This window comes from Meriones unguiculatus, chromosome 4 (genome assembly GCF_030254825.1).
Source record: "Meriones unguiculatus strain TT.TT164.6M chromosome 4, Bangor_MerUng_6.1, whole genome shotgun sequence".
NCBI classification, from domain to species: domain Eukaryota; kingdom Metazoa; phylum Chordata; class Mammalia; order Rodentia; family Muridae; genus Meriones; species Meriones unguiculatus.
The window spans coordinates 5,693,494-5,708,891 of record NC_083352.1 but is presented as its reverse complement, the minus strand read 5'-3'; the positions used below and the strand labels follow the sequence as shown (position 1 = coordinate 5,708,891).

General features: G+C 46.6%; 1 protein-coding gene across 2 annotated transcripts in view; it reads right to left on the bottom strand.

Annotated features, from left to right (window-relative positions):
* Positions 1 to 15,398, bottom strand: part of Myo16 (myosin XVI) — a 450,668-nt gene that overhangs the window by 32,885 nt on the left and 402,385 nt on the right. For both annotated transcript variants that reach the window (XM_060381367.1, XM_060381366.1), the window contains exon 33: positions 7,472 to 7,630. In XM_060381367.1, the coding sequence (XP_060237350.1) occupies positions 7,472 to 7,630 (159 nt within the window). The remainder of the gene's footprint in view (positions 1 to 7,471; positions 7,631 to 15,398) is intronic.

Sequence of the window (15,398 nt, the reverse complement as noted above, 5' to 3'; positions counted from 1 at the left end):
TAGTAGGCTGTGGCCAGCAGTGGGGGTACTTCATTTCTGTGAGAATATCGCAAGCCTGGAGCCAGAGGTGCTAAGCAGCAGCTAGGAACCCTGACATGCAGAGAGGGTTAGGCAGGAGTGCATGTGTGTGCGTGTGTGTGCCTGTGTGTGAACAAAATAATATTTTATTTATTATTTCAGAATTTTATACAACACGTTTTGATCATAGGCTCCCTTCCTCCCCTGGCTCCTCTCAGATCCAAACTTCTTCCCTACCCACCCAGTTTTGTGATTTCAAGTGTGTTCTCCCCCCACTCCTCACCCTGGAGTGTGGCCCATACAAGAGGAGTCGTACTATTAGCTAAAACCACTCCCCTCTCCCAGCAGCGAGGAGCTGCCTCTAGCTCCTCAGCTAGGGGTGCAGATTCGCACCCGCCTCCTCGCTCTGCATGCTGGGGCTCTATCTGGCTGGAGAGTGCATAGGTCTTGTGCATGGTGTTGCAGTTGCTGTGGGTTCATATGAGCAACTGTCCCAGGGTTCAGAGGACACTGTGTCCTTGAAGCTAACGACTGCCTCTGGCCTTATGGTCTTTATGCACTCGTCTAGACGGTTCAGAGGCCTTAGCGGACAACCCCGCCATCATTCACCAAGAAAACATTGAAACAATTCGTAACAACACACTGCTGGACCCACAGATCAGTGCTCATCTCTCCAGAGAGAAGGTTCCCGAAAGAGATGGGAGGGAGCACAGAGAGCCACAGCTGGACCCGGTGCAGAGACTAAGACTCTGCAGAGTATCCAGCTCAGAACCGGCCATCTGTAGCATCCTGTCCTCCAAGGTTTAGGACAGTCATAGCAATATCACCCTTCTCAGGAAAATTACCTAAAAATGTTACCAAGGTCACAAACCATGCTGGAAAATAGATTAAAAGACCTAATTATGAACACTAAAATAAATTTATACTTAAAGTGTCACAGACAAAAGCAAAAATGTAAGGACAATATAAAATACTTAAGTATATTAAATAAGAGTCTTATCTTTAAATCATCCACAAATTAAAAAATAAAAAAGGACTCATGATTGAGGGTTTTTGTTTTGTTTCTGGATAAACAGAACACACATAGAAAGCGGGGGAGAAATGGCATGAATGACCAGGAAGGAACAAACCTGCTCATTCTTATTAAACATTCCAAGAAAATGCATGTGTGATCACAGTTACTTATTTTGCCTCTCAAAATAACAAAGGCAGAAAAACTATTATAGCAACTTATGTAAAGAGGCCGGGGTGTGGATCCATTACAGCCATTCTTGAACTCTAGGGCTGTGTGTGTGTCAGCCTTGTTCAATCTGTTTCCCCTCAGTTTGGACCACCACCAGCCAGGACCACATGTGCAAACTTGCACAGTTTGCATTTGGGGGTGTGTGTCCCTGTAGGCTATTTATGGGGCTGCAGCCTGCGTGGTCCGAGAGATTCAGTTTCCACAGTGCTTCTCATCTAATTCATGGGTGACCCTGTGGCTTCCCCATGCAAACTTAGAAACCCTGTCAGGTCTTGCCTGGCTTCTGTTGACTGAACACAAACTGGGCTAGCATCTCCCTGGTGGGTTCCCCACAGAAGTTCTGATGTAGTCATTTGCATCATCCCTTTTTAAAGCTGAGAAAATTTGGAGTGCAGGGTTAGGTGCTATGCCCGTGTTTGGGGTGTCATCATGCCAGATCTGGGGTTTGAAATACTGGCAGGATACCCTGCCATGAAGGGTATCACACTGAAGGCAATGAGAAAACATAGTCCCAGCCTGCGGTTCTCTTACAACACCTGTAAGAGAGTATTTGATTAAACGAAGTCCAAATCAGAGACGATTGAATGACTTCAAGATGCCTCTCTGATCAGGAGGAGCGGAGGAGGGCATGGCAGGTGAGCCAGCACAGGCCCCCTGTTTCTCAGTGCACACAGCTGCACTACTCTTCCACTTGTGAGGTGGAGACTTGCTTGCTTCATTCTGGCTCTTGGGACTGAACACAATCAGACAACAGCTGAATGTTGAAGAACATGGACAGTTCCAGAGATAAAGTTGGAGAATGTGTATTGATGCATATTTTATTGGAACCTATTCCCAGGTCCCTGTTCTTGAGTGTATGAGTGATAGAAGCCATACTTTGCTACTCTCAGGTCTGAGTGACTGGGTCCTGATGTCCCCAGCTCAAGACAAAAGGAACAATGCAGGACTTCTGGTTCTGTTAAGGGATCTGCAGCCTTTCCCCTTATCCAGGCTTTATTGCCACAGATAACCCAGGCTGCACACAGCGAGTGAATCCAATGCATCTAAAAAGGAGAGGGGTACATGGAAAGCCAAATGCAAGGACTCAGCTTTAACTGCCATTTTCCCAATGCTCAGCAACAAAATGCATATTCATTGAGCAGCAAGAAAGAAAACCATACTGATCATAAAATGTCCTAGTTTGAACTTTTTACATCTCTACTTTGCCATAAAATAAACATCTTTATATTTACAATATTTTTGTCTGATATAGCTGGGACATTCTAACACCAAAGGCGGCTCCCAAATGTAATGATAAATAACCACAAGTCCATGGAATAATTAAGTACAAAAAAGAGTATCCAAGACTGTGTTCACATCAGCAAAAGGATTGCAATTAAAGTAAGTGATCGCTATAATTAGCCACACATCACTGTATTTCAGCAAATGAGCAAACATAATTATTTCTGGGAAACAGAGGTAGCATGCAGATCCTGGCACTCCAAAGAAATCATTTCCTAGAAAATAGTGCTATTTCTGTCTCATTCAGAACTTTAAATTATTTTAAATATTTACTTGCTTCTGGTGCCTTTATTTAGAATGGGCATTGACTGTACCATAGGCATGGGAATAATAACTCCATACCAAAATTCACCCCCAAGAGCTGGAGAGATGGCTTCGTGGGTTAAGAACATTTGCTGCTCTTTCAGAAGACCCGAGTTCAGTTCCCAGCCACCATGCTGAGCGCCTCATAACTTGTGAAAAGTACTGCTGACAGACCACTAACTCGGAGCTAGCCCCATCCTGCTAGATTCCCTGCAAACGTCCTGGTATAGTCTTGCATTGTGGCCTTTCAATAGAAGAAAACTGGAGGGTGAAAGGTTTAGCACATGTCCCATGGCTGAATATTATTGCATTGGACATGGAGTTTGAACCTGGGCAGGGCAACACTGTACTAAAAGGGATGGTATTCCAGAGAATCTGATGTCCTCTTCTGGCCTCCCGAGGTACTTTCACACAGGTGGCACCTACGGACACACATACACCAAATAAAATAAAACAGACCCTTGCTCTCCTCTGGAGATAGTACGGGCAGGTGCAAGACACGGGCTGCACCTGTGGGACTTGCTTAGCAACTCTGAGGGCTGGGTTTTTCTAGCTGGCTGCTCAGCACTCACTGCTTCATTCACAGGCAGCGCCCTCGCTTCAATGGGCACATGCTTATTGAGGCTCCAGCACACAGGGCCTGGAACTGGGCATTTTGATATTTCTGGGAAAACATCACAGCCCAGAAACTCAAGGTGCTCATAAAAGTTCAGCTTCTACCTGTCAGATTGCTTGAGTCACTTGAGCCATTTCCAAGTTGTGGCTTTTTTTTTTTTTTTGACAGAACACATTAATTAAATATCAAGCTAAAGAGAAGTTGCCTTTCTTCCTCCCTCTCTAATTTATTTGTTTTCTGAACTGAAGAATTGTACCTACTATAAAGTCAAGAATATGGGGCACTCCCAGGGGACCCAGGTACTCCCTAGACAGGCTGTGTCTCTGGAGAGGGGGCTCTCACCTAGGGCTCCTTATTGGGACCTCATATATATATACACACACACACACATATATGTATGTATATGTTCTGATAAGTTAGTTCTTTGACAATTCCACACATGCATATGAAGAATTCTGGCCACCCTCTCTTCCTACCTTCTTAGCTCTCTCCTATCCTATAACCCTCCTCCCCAGCTCTCTTTTTCCCTAGATTCAGACTTTTTACTGTAACAACCAGGGCCACCTGTGTTACTGTTGGATTGGGACTACCCACCCACGGGAGCCTGGTGGAAATTCACCAATGGGTACACACTGAAAGCAAGGACCCTCCCTTCCCTGCATCTACCCACAGGGTATATGGTTTCAGGAAGGCCCTGCTGGTCCCCTGCGATTGTAGGTGTGTGGGCACCGGGAACAACTATCTCTGTGTGCTGACAAGGCTAGACTTCACCGAGCATAACTTTGCATGGTTGATGTCTTTGGTCTAAATTTTTATCTGATCCTATTTTGTTTCTGAGCACAGTACAACCCTTGGCTGGCTAAATGTGTGAAAAATAGTTTTCTCCTAATTAATGTTTTTTTTCTTTTCTTGTTTCTTTGGCTCTACATTCGTCTTTGTCCCAGGGAAGTCTCTTTTCCTTTTCTTCCTATATTTTCTTCTATAACTTTCACTGCTTTACATTTGAATCTTGAAGCTTCCTCGTAGGAAATTAATTTACTACTCATGGACTGCTTAAGCTGTCTTCTACAGTTTTGAGAGAAATGTGTCTGTCTACATAAATTTCCAAATTTGTTTTGGCACAAGTTTGTTGGTGCTGTGATTTCTATGAGCTGGGAGTAACACCCCGTGGCACATCTGGAATCTGCTCTCTCTGCACATGCAACTTAGTTTAATCCCTGTGACATGTTTGTCACTTCTAGTCCCATGAGAAAACCAGCTCACGCTTCCTATTTTTGTATTTTGGTGATGCATGCTTTTGTCTTCGGTTGTCTCTCTTCTCTTCTTTGCCTTTGTTGTTTCCACCTCTGCTCCTGTTCAGCATATGGGCACAGAGCATGCGCTTCAGGCTCTGGCTCCCGGCTGTGAAGTCATTAGCCACGACCTAGTCCCCACGTGCGGCTGATACATGAGCTTTAATTAGGAGGTTTCCGTGTTCAACTTAGATTAGGATCTATTTCTCAAGCCCACTGATTATTTAGAGATGTGTTTTTTTTTTTTTTTTCCAACAAAGGTTGGATGGTTTCAGTTTGACGGGGAGGTGGGACGTTCAGCCTTGCAGAGTCTTTGTTCACAGAGCTGCTCACTCGCCTCTGTGCATAGGGACTGGTGGCGTTTGCTTCTCGACTTCTCTGGATTTGTGTCACCTCTCTGGTGCACACAGACCCCCTTAGCAATCTCACAGGTGTGGGCCTAGTATGCCTGTACAGTGCTCACACTTAGCGCTAAGGAACTCCTTCCCTGGAGTGTGCCTCCATCTAAAATTCACTTCCAACATACAGAGTTGCGACCAAGTGCTGCCATGCCTCCCCAGGGGCGGAGAAGCCGTGGCTTCCACCCTGAAGGCTGTGACTTGGACTGACTGTCCTGCTGTGCCTTGGGAGGCTGGCCTTTGGGCAGGTCTGTGTGCATAGTTGGGTGTGGATTTCCTGAGGTATGCTAGCGGTGGTTGAGCTCCTCGGTCAGGAACTGAGGTGACCAGAGCTTTTCCGAACAGTTTGCCTGCTGAACAGAGAGGAAGCTCAGGGCTACCACAGCCTCTGGACATTTAGCAGATCTGCAGTAGTCCCTGTTCGCTGCATTAACTCTCAGAGTTTGGGGGTTAGGTCTCATGTAACAGTGGATAATGAGACATCTGTTCAGTAGCAGAGGGAAGCTGAATTTATGTTCAGCTTTACGGAGTATGAATTAAGTGCTCGGAAGCACCTGTCCCCAGCGTTTGCATCGACACTGCTCATGTCGGGGTTATATGGGAAGGGTTCGCTGGGTGCTGTCACAAACCACCAAGTTAGACCCGTACCTGGATGCTTTCACTGGGGCTAGGAAATTGGCAACCATTTCCATGCTTAATCACCCCCTCTTTCCCTAGAGCCCCAATAACCTTTCCCACTGTTCTGGGTGGGTACACACACATCATTTCCCAGACTGTCTTCGCTCCCTGGAATCTGGGGTGTTTTGTTGTAGACACTGTGCCCATCGGCCACCTAAACCACTGTCTGATCAAATTTGACGTCACTGTAGTGTGGTGTGTGCCTTGTTTTCAGCTTCTGTTGGGTGGCTGAATCCCCGTTCTGCAGGGGTTTCCTCCTTTCATCCACTTCCTTTAGGGGGTGTGTCTCTCCACTCTGACCTTTGAAGCGCTCACGGGCAAAATGCAGGTGTCAGTTCTGCCTCTCGTTTCCCACCTGAGTTTAGAGCTCATGTACCTCATTAATCTTCATTGTGTGTTGTTTTGTATCTAAAAATGGTGTGTGGAAATATTAAAAAGCCTAGACATTTAGTATTCTTGGGAACAGCTTTCCCTGTCCCCCACCAGGGGCCTATGAATGCTAGAACCCCAGTTCAGCTTGGGGTTCAGATGATCCTCAGCTAACCCATGGTTCTGGTTCTGGTCGCTTGAAAGCTCCACCCACTCCATGGCCTTCTTGGGTCCTGGACTTAGTCTGAACCACAAGACTATAGGCTTTTCCAGTGCCCCCAATGTCCCTGGGAGGAGAGCCTAAGACTCAGGCTGCCTGGCTGGGCTAGCATGGCTGTCCTGGTTCCTCTTGATTGTCAACTGAATGGACTTAGCATCACTTAGGATGGTATTTCTAGAGAGGGTTAATTGAGGAAGGATGGCATACCCTGAATGTGGGGTGTCACCCTGTTCTGGGTTCTTATATTAAATAAGAAAGAAAAAAGAATTAGTCTAGCCAAGCACTGGCAGCCATCTCTCTTTGATCCCGGCCACTGCAACAATGGAACCAGCCACCTCAGCTCCACTACCAACACCTTTCATGCATGGCGTGATACATCCCCCTCAGAGCCTGCATAAACCATCCTCTCCTTAACTGGGCTTTTGTTGGAGCAAAGAAGACAATAATGGGTGCCAAGGCTGCTGGTGCCTCTCTCAGCCTGTGCTCAGATTATCCTGTTAGGTCTTTGGCCACTTTCATCAGAATAAACAGAGATGGCTCATTGGTCTCTCCTGGGCATTCTCAGGAAAGAAGAGCTGGATTTTCCCATCAGGCAGTTCCAAATCCAACCAGGGAAAAAAGTAGTTTCCACGGACTCGGATGTGTCAGCCCCGCTAGTGTCCAAGGGATAGGCTCACCTGACACCCTAAAGCCCATCTGTCATCTGAAGCTCCGTGGAATTCCCTTCCCTCACATGCCTAGCTGTGTGAAAACACTTAATTCAACAGTGTTGGTTGAATATTCATGTTCTCTCCAGTGCATGATACACCTTCTACCAGTCCCTGCAGACTGGCATCCCACCAAACTTCTGAAAAGCTGCCAAATGGTGAGTGACCTCTGCTTTGACCTGAGTGGTAAGCTGCTGACAGCAATGCCCACAGCTGAGCTTTGCAGTTTACGTTCTGTCTCAGTTACAAAGCCTACTTCATTTATAACTGTTAAATGCACTCTTCCTGCACAGTAGATGCAGCTTACAGCTTTGGCCCACCAGCTCTCATGTTTAGAGGAGCTCACCGTTTGTGACAGGATTTCCGTTTTCAGCTGTGAGGACACTAGACAGAGAGCTGGACAGCTGAGTCCCATGGTTGTTTGCATTTCTGTCTTGGGTCTCTGAAGCCATTTCTGATGAACTGGGTTCATCCCGGCTGCTCAGGTTCATGTTAGTTTCAAAACCTAAAATGAATTTTAGAAACAATTATTATTCTTGTCTAGTAAAGTGCACTCCAAATTTGAGTAAAATGCTGGAAGAGACTAATTAATCAAGCATTAATTATTCTTCAAACAAATGCTCCAAAAGTCCTTAATGAAATCTGTAGCCTAGATAGCAACCAATAATGTTGTCCCAATACCCTTAAACATAAGCAGGGGAAAGTAACTTATAACTTGCTATTTCCAAGCAACCAATTCCAAGTTTCTGGTTCGTATCCAGGAGTTTGCTATAACATTTCCCATGCTGAACAGGTAATGAATTTTTGTGCTCAAACCATTTACCGACAGTACAGCAAGCTTATAGTTCTAAAAAAATATATATACATGTTGAACAAGACTATAAAACTTGTATTATCTATTCCAAGTGGTGAAACTAAACTTCAGGCACATGAAAATACATTTTCTACACTAAACAAATATACTTAGAGGCATGCAACGTGTGTCTCCCACCAAGGGGTCTGAGGTATATGAAAACAGAAGCTATCCTCCAATTCTAAGGAGCAAAGGGGGACTGTGAAAGTGGTGTGATGTCAGTAAAGTAAGAGCGGCAAGTGCAGGAGCATGTATGTGCCAATGTGTCCCTGTCACAGGCTCCCTGTGGCTCCTACATGGTGCTGGTGAAGGAGAGCAAGGCTCAGAGGTCAGGTGATGCCCCCCATCTCTTCCCAGTGCCAGTGTGACTCGTACTGTTTCCCACTTCGCCTTCCACGTGACTCAGGTTCCCTCTCAGGGCATCCAGGTCCACCCAGGATGAACTCTTGCTTCCATAGGATCCCCAGTGCCCCATCAGAATGTACTATGTGTGTTTCTTCTCTCTTTTCATGCTTAGTGGATCCTAAATGTCCTGGAAGTGGAGCCTTTCTAAGGTTTGATGCTAGTACGCTATTTAAAAGGGCTGATAAATATCATCTGAAATATACTTTGCTTATAGCAGAGCTATATTGTCATCCCTGATCCCAATAACTCAAACCCCAAGAAACAGAGGTGCTAGCCTTGCTTTGTGGGAAGTGAGTTTTGAGTTCCTGGAGCTTCAGAGACACATAACAGACCTTGGGCATACATAGTGTGCAAACATTTTTACTACCTAAACATGATATCTGTTCTTTCCTAAAATTTTCAGAATGGATGGCATTGGGAGAAGAAAAGAGGAGGCAGGAAGAAAAGGGGAAAAGGGAACAAAGAAGAAAAAAAAGAAACAAGGAAGGAAGGAGGGAAGGAGGGATAGAAAAATGGAAGAAAGGAAGGATGGAAGGAAGCAATGAAGGAAGGTAGGAATAAATGAAGGAAGGAAGGAAAGAAGGCCTGCCTAGTTAGTCTCTGAAGGTGGTCTCAACTTGTTTCATCCTCCCTCTCCCTCCCTCCCTCTGTAGCATGGTCACTTCTTGTTCTTGGCCTGGCATTCATGCACCACAGCAGGCATAGACTCCACCCTGGTGCTCTGTCTGGACCCACGCTTCAGTGCTGGCATATGTGCACTGTGAGCCTGCAGCATGCTTCCCACCCAACCCTGTGTGGCTCACTGCTCTCTAGCCAGGTCACCCAGGGCTTCTCACATGGTCTGTTCTGCTTGGAAAGAAAGACATGTGAAGATGTAGAGGTAGGAAATGCTGGCTGGACAGAATAAAGACAAAATGGTTAGAATGTCATACTCCAAACCTTGACTGGCCAAGGCCACCTTGAGCAAAAGGAACAAACCCAGAAGCATTATGCATATTGTACTTTATGCATAAAGCACACTGCAAAGCTCCAAGAACAAAGCAGTGCTGACTAACACAGAAACAGTCATGGAGACCAAAGAGACAGAACAAGAGTCCAAAAACAAACCACGTTCCTGCTGCCAGGAATTCCTGCTGAATGTCTACATGGATGCTAAGGATGCCACCACGAACAGGATGGCCATTTTAATAAACTGTGCTGATGTCATAGGCTCCCACCACTCCCCAGTTAAATCAACTCATACTGCATTAAATTCTTAACTGTGCTATCTGAAACTACGGAATTACTAGAAGAAACAATGAGAGAAGAGCTTCAGGACATTACAGTGGATGGGAAGGTGTAGGGCAAAACCCCCAAAGCACAAGAAATATGGCCAAACATAGACAAATAGGATTATAGCAAACTGATAAGCTTTCACCAAGATAGGAAAAGTGAAGAGACAGCCTATGTAGCTGGAGAAAAGCATTTGCAAACCACACATCTGAGGAAGGGTTAAAAAACAGAATATGCAAGGAACTCCAAACCCTCAACTGCAAAAATAACTGGACTGAACGCAGACAGCAGACCTGGACATGTGACAAGACATGGAATAGGAACATACATGAACAAGAACATACATGAATGAGAACATACATGAAAACATGCTCAGCATCACCAGTCACCAGGGACGCAAAGATCAAATCAGTGCCAACTCCAGTAAGAAGAATGAGCAAAGGTATATGAAAGAAAATAGATTGGTGCTCATGAGTATGTGTAGACATGGAATCCTTGTACACTGTGGAAATGTAAATTGGCATATTTATTACACACTGTGCAGAAATTAATCATAGACACAGAAATCATGGGACCAAACAAGCTGCACCTGGGTACGTACTCAAAGAAACAAGTCAGCACATCAAAGAGACACCAGAACACCCATGTTCTCTGGGGCATTAGTCATAATAGCTACTCTATAGCATCAGTCTAGGTATCTACCAACAGCTGGATGGTTAAAGAAAGTGAAGTAAATTCGTGAGGGAATGCTATTGGGCCATACAGAGAATAGTTTGGTCACTTGTGGCAATGTGGGTAGAAATGGTGACTCTGTTAACGTGCTAAAGCAGGAACAGAAAGAGGCATGCCTCATGATCTCACCCATTGACACAACTGCAAGACATCCATCACATAGGAGCAGAGAGGAGGAGGATGGTTACTGAAGGCAAAAGAGAGTTAAGAGAGAAAAGGAGCGATTGGCTCCTTGAACTCTGCACGTTCAGCTGTAGTCACCATGTGCTCACACATCCCCATGCAGGTTAGACTGCCACCCTTACATTGCCTGCTGGTTTTATCATAGACATATAGGTCTATTTCAGGGTGGCTGCAGACAGAGAGAAAAGAACCAGTGATCCTTAGTGTGAGTCATAGGGATGGATGATCAGCAGGAGATCTGTCCCAGGTACCTGTGCAATGATGTCACATCCAAGAGTCATGGCCACTGTTGTCTTCAAAATGAGGTCATCGAAGCTGGGCAGTGGATGAAACTTCCTGCAAGCATGTGAGCACCCACGCAGGCACAGCTCAGAGGGTGCCCCTGTGCACACACCCCTGTGCTCCCCTCCCTGTGTGTGGCTTTCTCTCAGAAGCCCATTTGCTGGTGGGAGAGCTGAGGTGGCCTCTGTCTGGGACTTTATTTCTGATGTTCAAGGTGAGGAACCAGAAATGTAGCCTGTAACGCACACTGTGATAGAGGAAGGTCCTGACCACAGACCTGATTCCTTCCCTAGGCTTACCATGCTTCCGTCACTGCTGACCAGGGACCTTGTGGCTTATGAGTAACATGTCAGTGTCTGCTCAAACACACCCTTCCTCAGACTTATGCCTGCAGAAGCAAAGGCATCCATGCCTTAACTTGTTGACATTTAGACTTAAGCGCTCTGCATATTTCACTTCACTGCACAGCGGTAGGTTGATAAAGGACCAGACTGTGCATTCCTTGCCAATGGCCTTCTACTTGCCTTGTACGTAAGCACCTACAGAATTACAGCAGGAGCAAGCCACCAGCTCTGTGGCGTCAGGTCTGTAGAGTCCTCCAAGCGCACACAAGGATGAACACTTTGTAGAGAATCTGAGGCAAACCTGGACAAAGTCCTCAAGCCTGTTCATGCCTCAGTGCTGGAAGGGCGAGAAAAGTCACGAAACAGACTGGAGACTCTTGATGACTAAGCAAAGAGAAAGAGAAGCAAGGGAGGAAAGTGCTGTCTAAGAGCTGAAGTTTTTCCTGAGACATGTCTGGGGCTCTGCCCAGTGTAATGCATTTGTGTGTGATTCATTCCTCTTTCTCTCTTGGGTGCTGGTAGCGCTCAGCAGTTTGAATACCTGTGGTGTTTGAATGCCTGCTGTGGAGGGTACAGGGTTAGAAGAAATGAATCACACCAGGATGTGACTCAAAGATAAGGGCTAGGTCTTAATGCTTGGCTATATATACACTGATGTTTAGCCTAGTAGGCGGAGTTCTAGCAAATTCTTCAACATTAACACACAGAAAAAATTCAGTTGTCTTCTAAATAGCTTTCTGGCAGAGTGTCTTCGTTTGAGAAACGGCGGTGTGTATTAAAGGTAATTCCCCTTGTCCAAAAAGAACTCAGAAGTGTCTGAAGACTTATTAGTTGTTAAGTCACAGCTGGAAGGGCAAGCTGGAAGGGTTGGTACCTGGTGAGTGGAGGCCAGCAAGAGAGCAGAGCTTCCTAAGTTACCCAGGAAGGCTGACTGCAGACCACAGTTACTGGGCCTGGGACTGAGTCTCCTCAGCCCTCAGCTGGAGTCTTCTGCTCTGAGATGAGGTCATATAAAGCCATAGTCTCTGCAGCTCTGTGGTTTCTGGGTTCATCTGAATTAAAATGCAAATGTATCCCAACATGAAGAGGACCCTCCAGGACTCTGTTAGCCCAGGCTTTGTCATCGCCAGCTTTAGCCTCCAGGAATTCTCACCCAGGCTTCAAGGAAGAGCAGAGCTCTGTGCGCATTCATGACTGTCCCCACCAGGAAGGCCTTGCAGGAGCCTCCTCAGGTCAGGCAGACTCTCCTTGGTCCTTCTCGCTGCCTGGCAATCACTTCCTCTAACTTGCTTGGGTCTGCCTCCTTCCTCTGGAATCAAGGAAACTTAATCTAAATATCTCCTCTGATATGTTCACAGTATCTACAGCATGCGTAGCATGTAACAGGAACTCAGTATATCATGGCAGAAAGAAAGAGAAACAGAGGCTGGGTCATGCATGCTATACTCCCAGCACTCAGGAGGCTGAGGGAGGAGAACTGCTGCATGTTTAGACCAGCCTTGCCTGTAGAATATTATGTTTGCTTGAGCTACATAGCAAGACTCTGTAATGTCAAGAAAAAAAATAAAGAAAAGAAGAAATAAAAAAGGAGGAACAAGAGAGAGGGGGAAAGAGGAGAACAATGAACAAATTGTCAACATGGCTGTGGAAGCTTTGCTTTCCAAGAACAGCCACGCCTCCCACAATGGTAACTAACTGTGTTCACTGAGCATCCCAGCAAGCCTGAATGGTGGCATCATGCAGGCGGTAATTTCTCTCCATGCACAGGCCATGGCTGGAGGCTACAATGTAGGAAAGGAAAGAGTGCTGGTGGTAGTGACATGCCTTTGCGTTCCAATTGCTGCTTATTTTAAATTACAAGATAAAGACAATATCTCATTGCATGCGGAATGTTTTCTCTTATTCACAGCTGTTTGCTTTCTGCTGAAGCCCAGCAGCCTCTGGGAGGAGTCACCGATGGATCTTTCCAGTCGATGCCTGGCCCAGGTTGAGGTTTTGTAGTTTTTATCACTGTCCTACTGACTACAAATACACAAGGCCTATTAGCATTGAGGGTTTAAAAAATCACACTTTAGGTTGCTGTATGGTCTCTTACTCCTGGGCACTGGAGTCAGTTGGTGTAGACTGGCGTTCTTCACCTGAGCTACATGTAAGTCTGAAATTTTGGTGGTGGGGGTGGCCAGCTTCATCTCTGAGGTACAGTGCCAGCTCCTAGAACTCCTTAGGAGGCCGTCATTTTCCAGGCTTCCAGAAGGGGCACTGGCCTTCAGGACACCCCTGAGACTTCAGGTGGTGAGTAGTCAGAGGCTTGCACAAGACCACCCCAAAACACTTGAACCTGGAGGGTGGGAAAGTGCTGGGACAGCACCCTGGCACCTCTGCATGGGAGGCAGAAAGAATGGGAAGGGCTGGAGGGACAGAACTGAAAAGCAGCCAGATCTGCTTCAGCTTTGGGGGTGGGGATGGGGTGGGGTCTGCCGTGTCTGGTTTATCTCCAGCCTGGCTTCCCCCAGCTGCCTTGTGCAAGAGCTGAAGAAGAAAGGGACCCGATAAAAATGCCAGGCATTTCACCTGGCAAAAGCTCATGAGCTTGGAGGTGAGGCTATAAATAGAAGGATGTAGCCCGGTGCCCTGCAGAAGAGCCGGCAGTGGGGGGAGGGGCAGGCCAATGCGCATCCTCGGTAGGGAGGAGTCCAGACAAGGAGCCTAGGCTGGAAGAATCTGGGTTTGTGTGCAGGCCTTGGAGGGGCTGGACACACCCAGGAACTAAACTGAGCAGCAGTCTTTGGACCAGGATTATTTGTTATGAAGCTCTAGGCAAGGAGAATTTCTCCCAGGAAGGGTGATTCAAAAGAGCCAGTGTGGAAGGAGAAGGCAGCGAGGGACAAGTGAGATGAATTTACAGAGAGGAAGGAGATGGCTGGGGTCACAGCAGGACTCGGATTGGCAAGGAGTGGGGTTGGACCAGCCAAGGAGAGAGAGTTAACTTACCAAAAGTCCCAGTTCAGCCAAGGAAAATGGGCACCCAACTGGCAGCGGAGTGTTTCTTTAAGAGAAATGACTAAAATGTGTTTTTTTTTTTTTTTTTTTTTTTCTCAGCTAGTTACTTTCTTAACCTGAGATAACCTCAGCTCATGTTTTGGAATCGCATGAGCTGGGATCAGGGTTTCGGTCACAGGGAAGCGAAGCAAACGGGAGCAGTCTAGCAGACTTAATGCTGAGAGTGCGATGTGAGGCAGAAAATATTGAAGGACGCTGGGACTCATCGCTCATGCCGCCTCGGACTCTGGCAACCCTACAGGAAAGCCCCTCTTGGGAGAGGCCGCTAGGCCACTCTAAAAAGGCACAGCACTTGCCTTCTCCCATTTGGGATTAAGGAAAACTAAAAACACAGAGGGAGGGCCTGGGACCCTCCCCACCTTCGAAAGCTCTTGCTTCTGGATTCAGGAATGACAGTTCAGTGCTGGAAACAACCACACACAGATGGTTCATACTAAGACCTGGATGGACCCGCTTTGACCTGAAATCGGCAGTGAGTTTATCTCAGGCTACGTTTAGCCTGTGTTGCCCGGGACAATCTCCTCCAGACCTGAGATACTGCTAATTCTTCCTTCACTGTGTAGGAGAACAGTCCCTCATGGGACTCATGGGGGCAGCTCAGTGGTGCAGCTCTTGACATGAGGATGTGCAAGGACCTGGGTTCAACTCCCATGTGGCAATACACAAGTGAAGCAAACATTAAACAAATAAAGGTTTGGCTGTTAGTCCTAGCCCATGCACTCTGCTGAGCCTGTGGGCTAGAGAGAGCTTTCTCTCTGTACAGCCCAAGCATTTGCCTTGTGGGCTTTCCGGCACATGAAAGTTAGTGGAAGGAGTTCTGTAAATACAGCAGCTCCGTGGAAGCTCTGGCAGGGCATTCTCCTAATCGGAGAGTCTCAGCAGAGAGGGACAGCACATCTCTGAAGGAAAAGCATGTGTAAGGACAGGAAGGCAGCACACAGGCTGGAGCCCGCTCTATGCAGCATAATTCTAATCCACCAAGAGCAGAAGTGTTTGCAAAGAAGTTTCAGCAATGCTGGGAACCTGACATCAACGAGTGTCCAGGCACCCCCCTCTGTGAGGCAGCTGGACCAATCAACACAGTGTTTTCTGGATGTACCTCTATGAGAATGTATTTCTTTAGAAACCCCAAAACACAACCC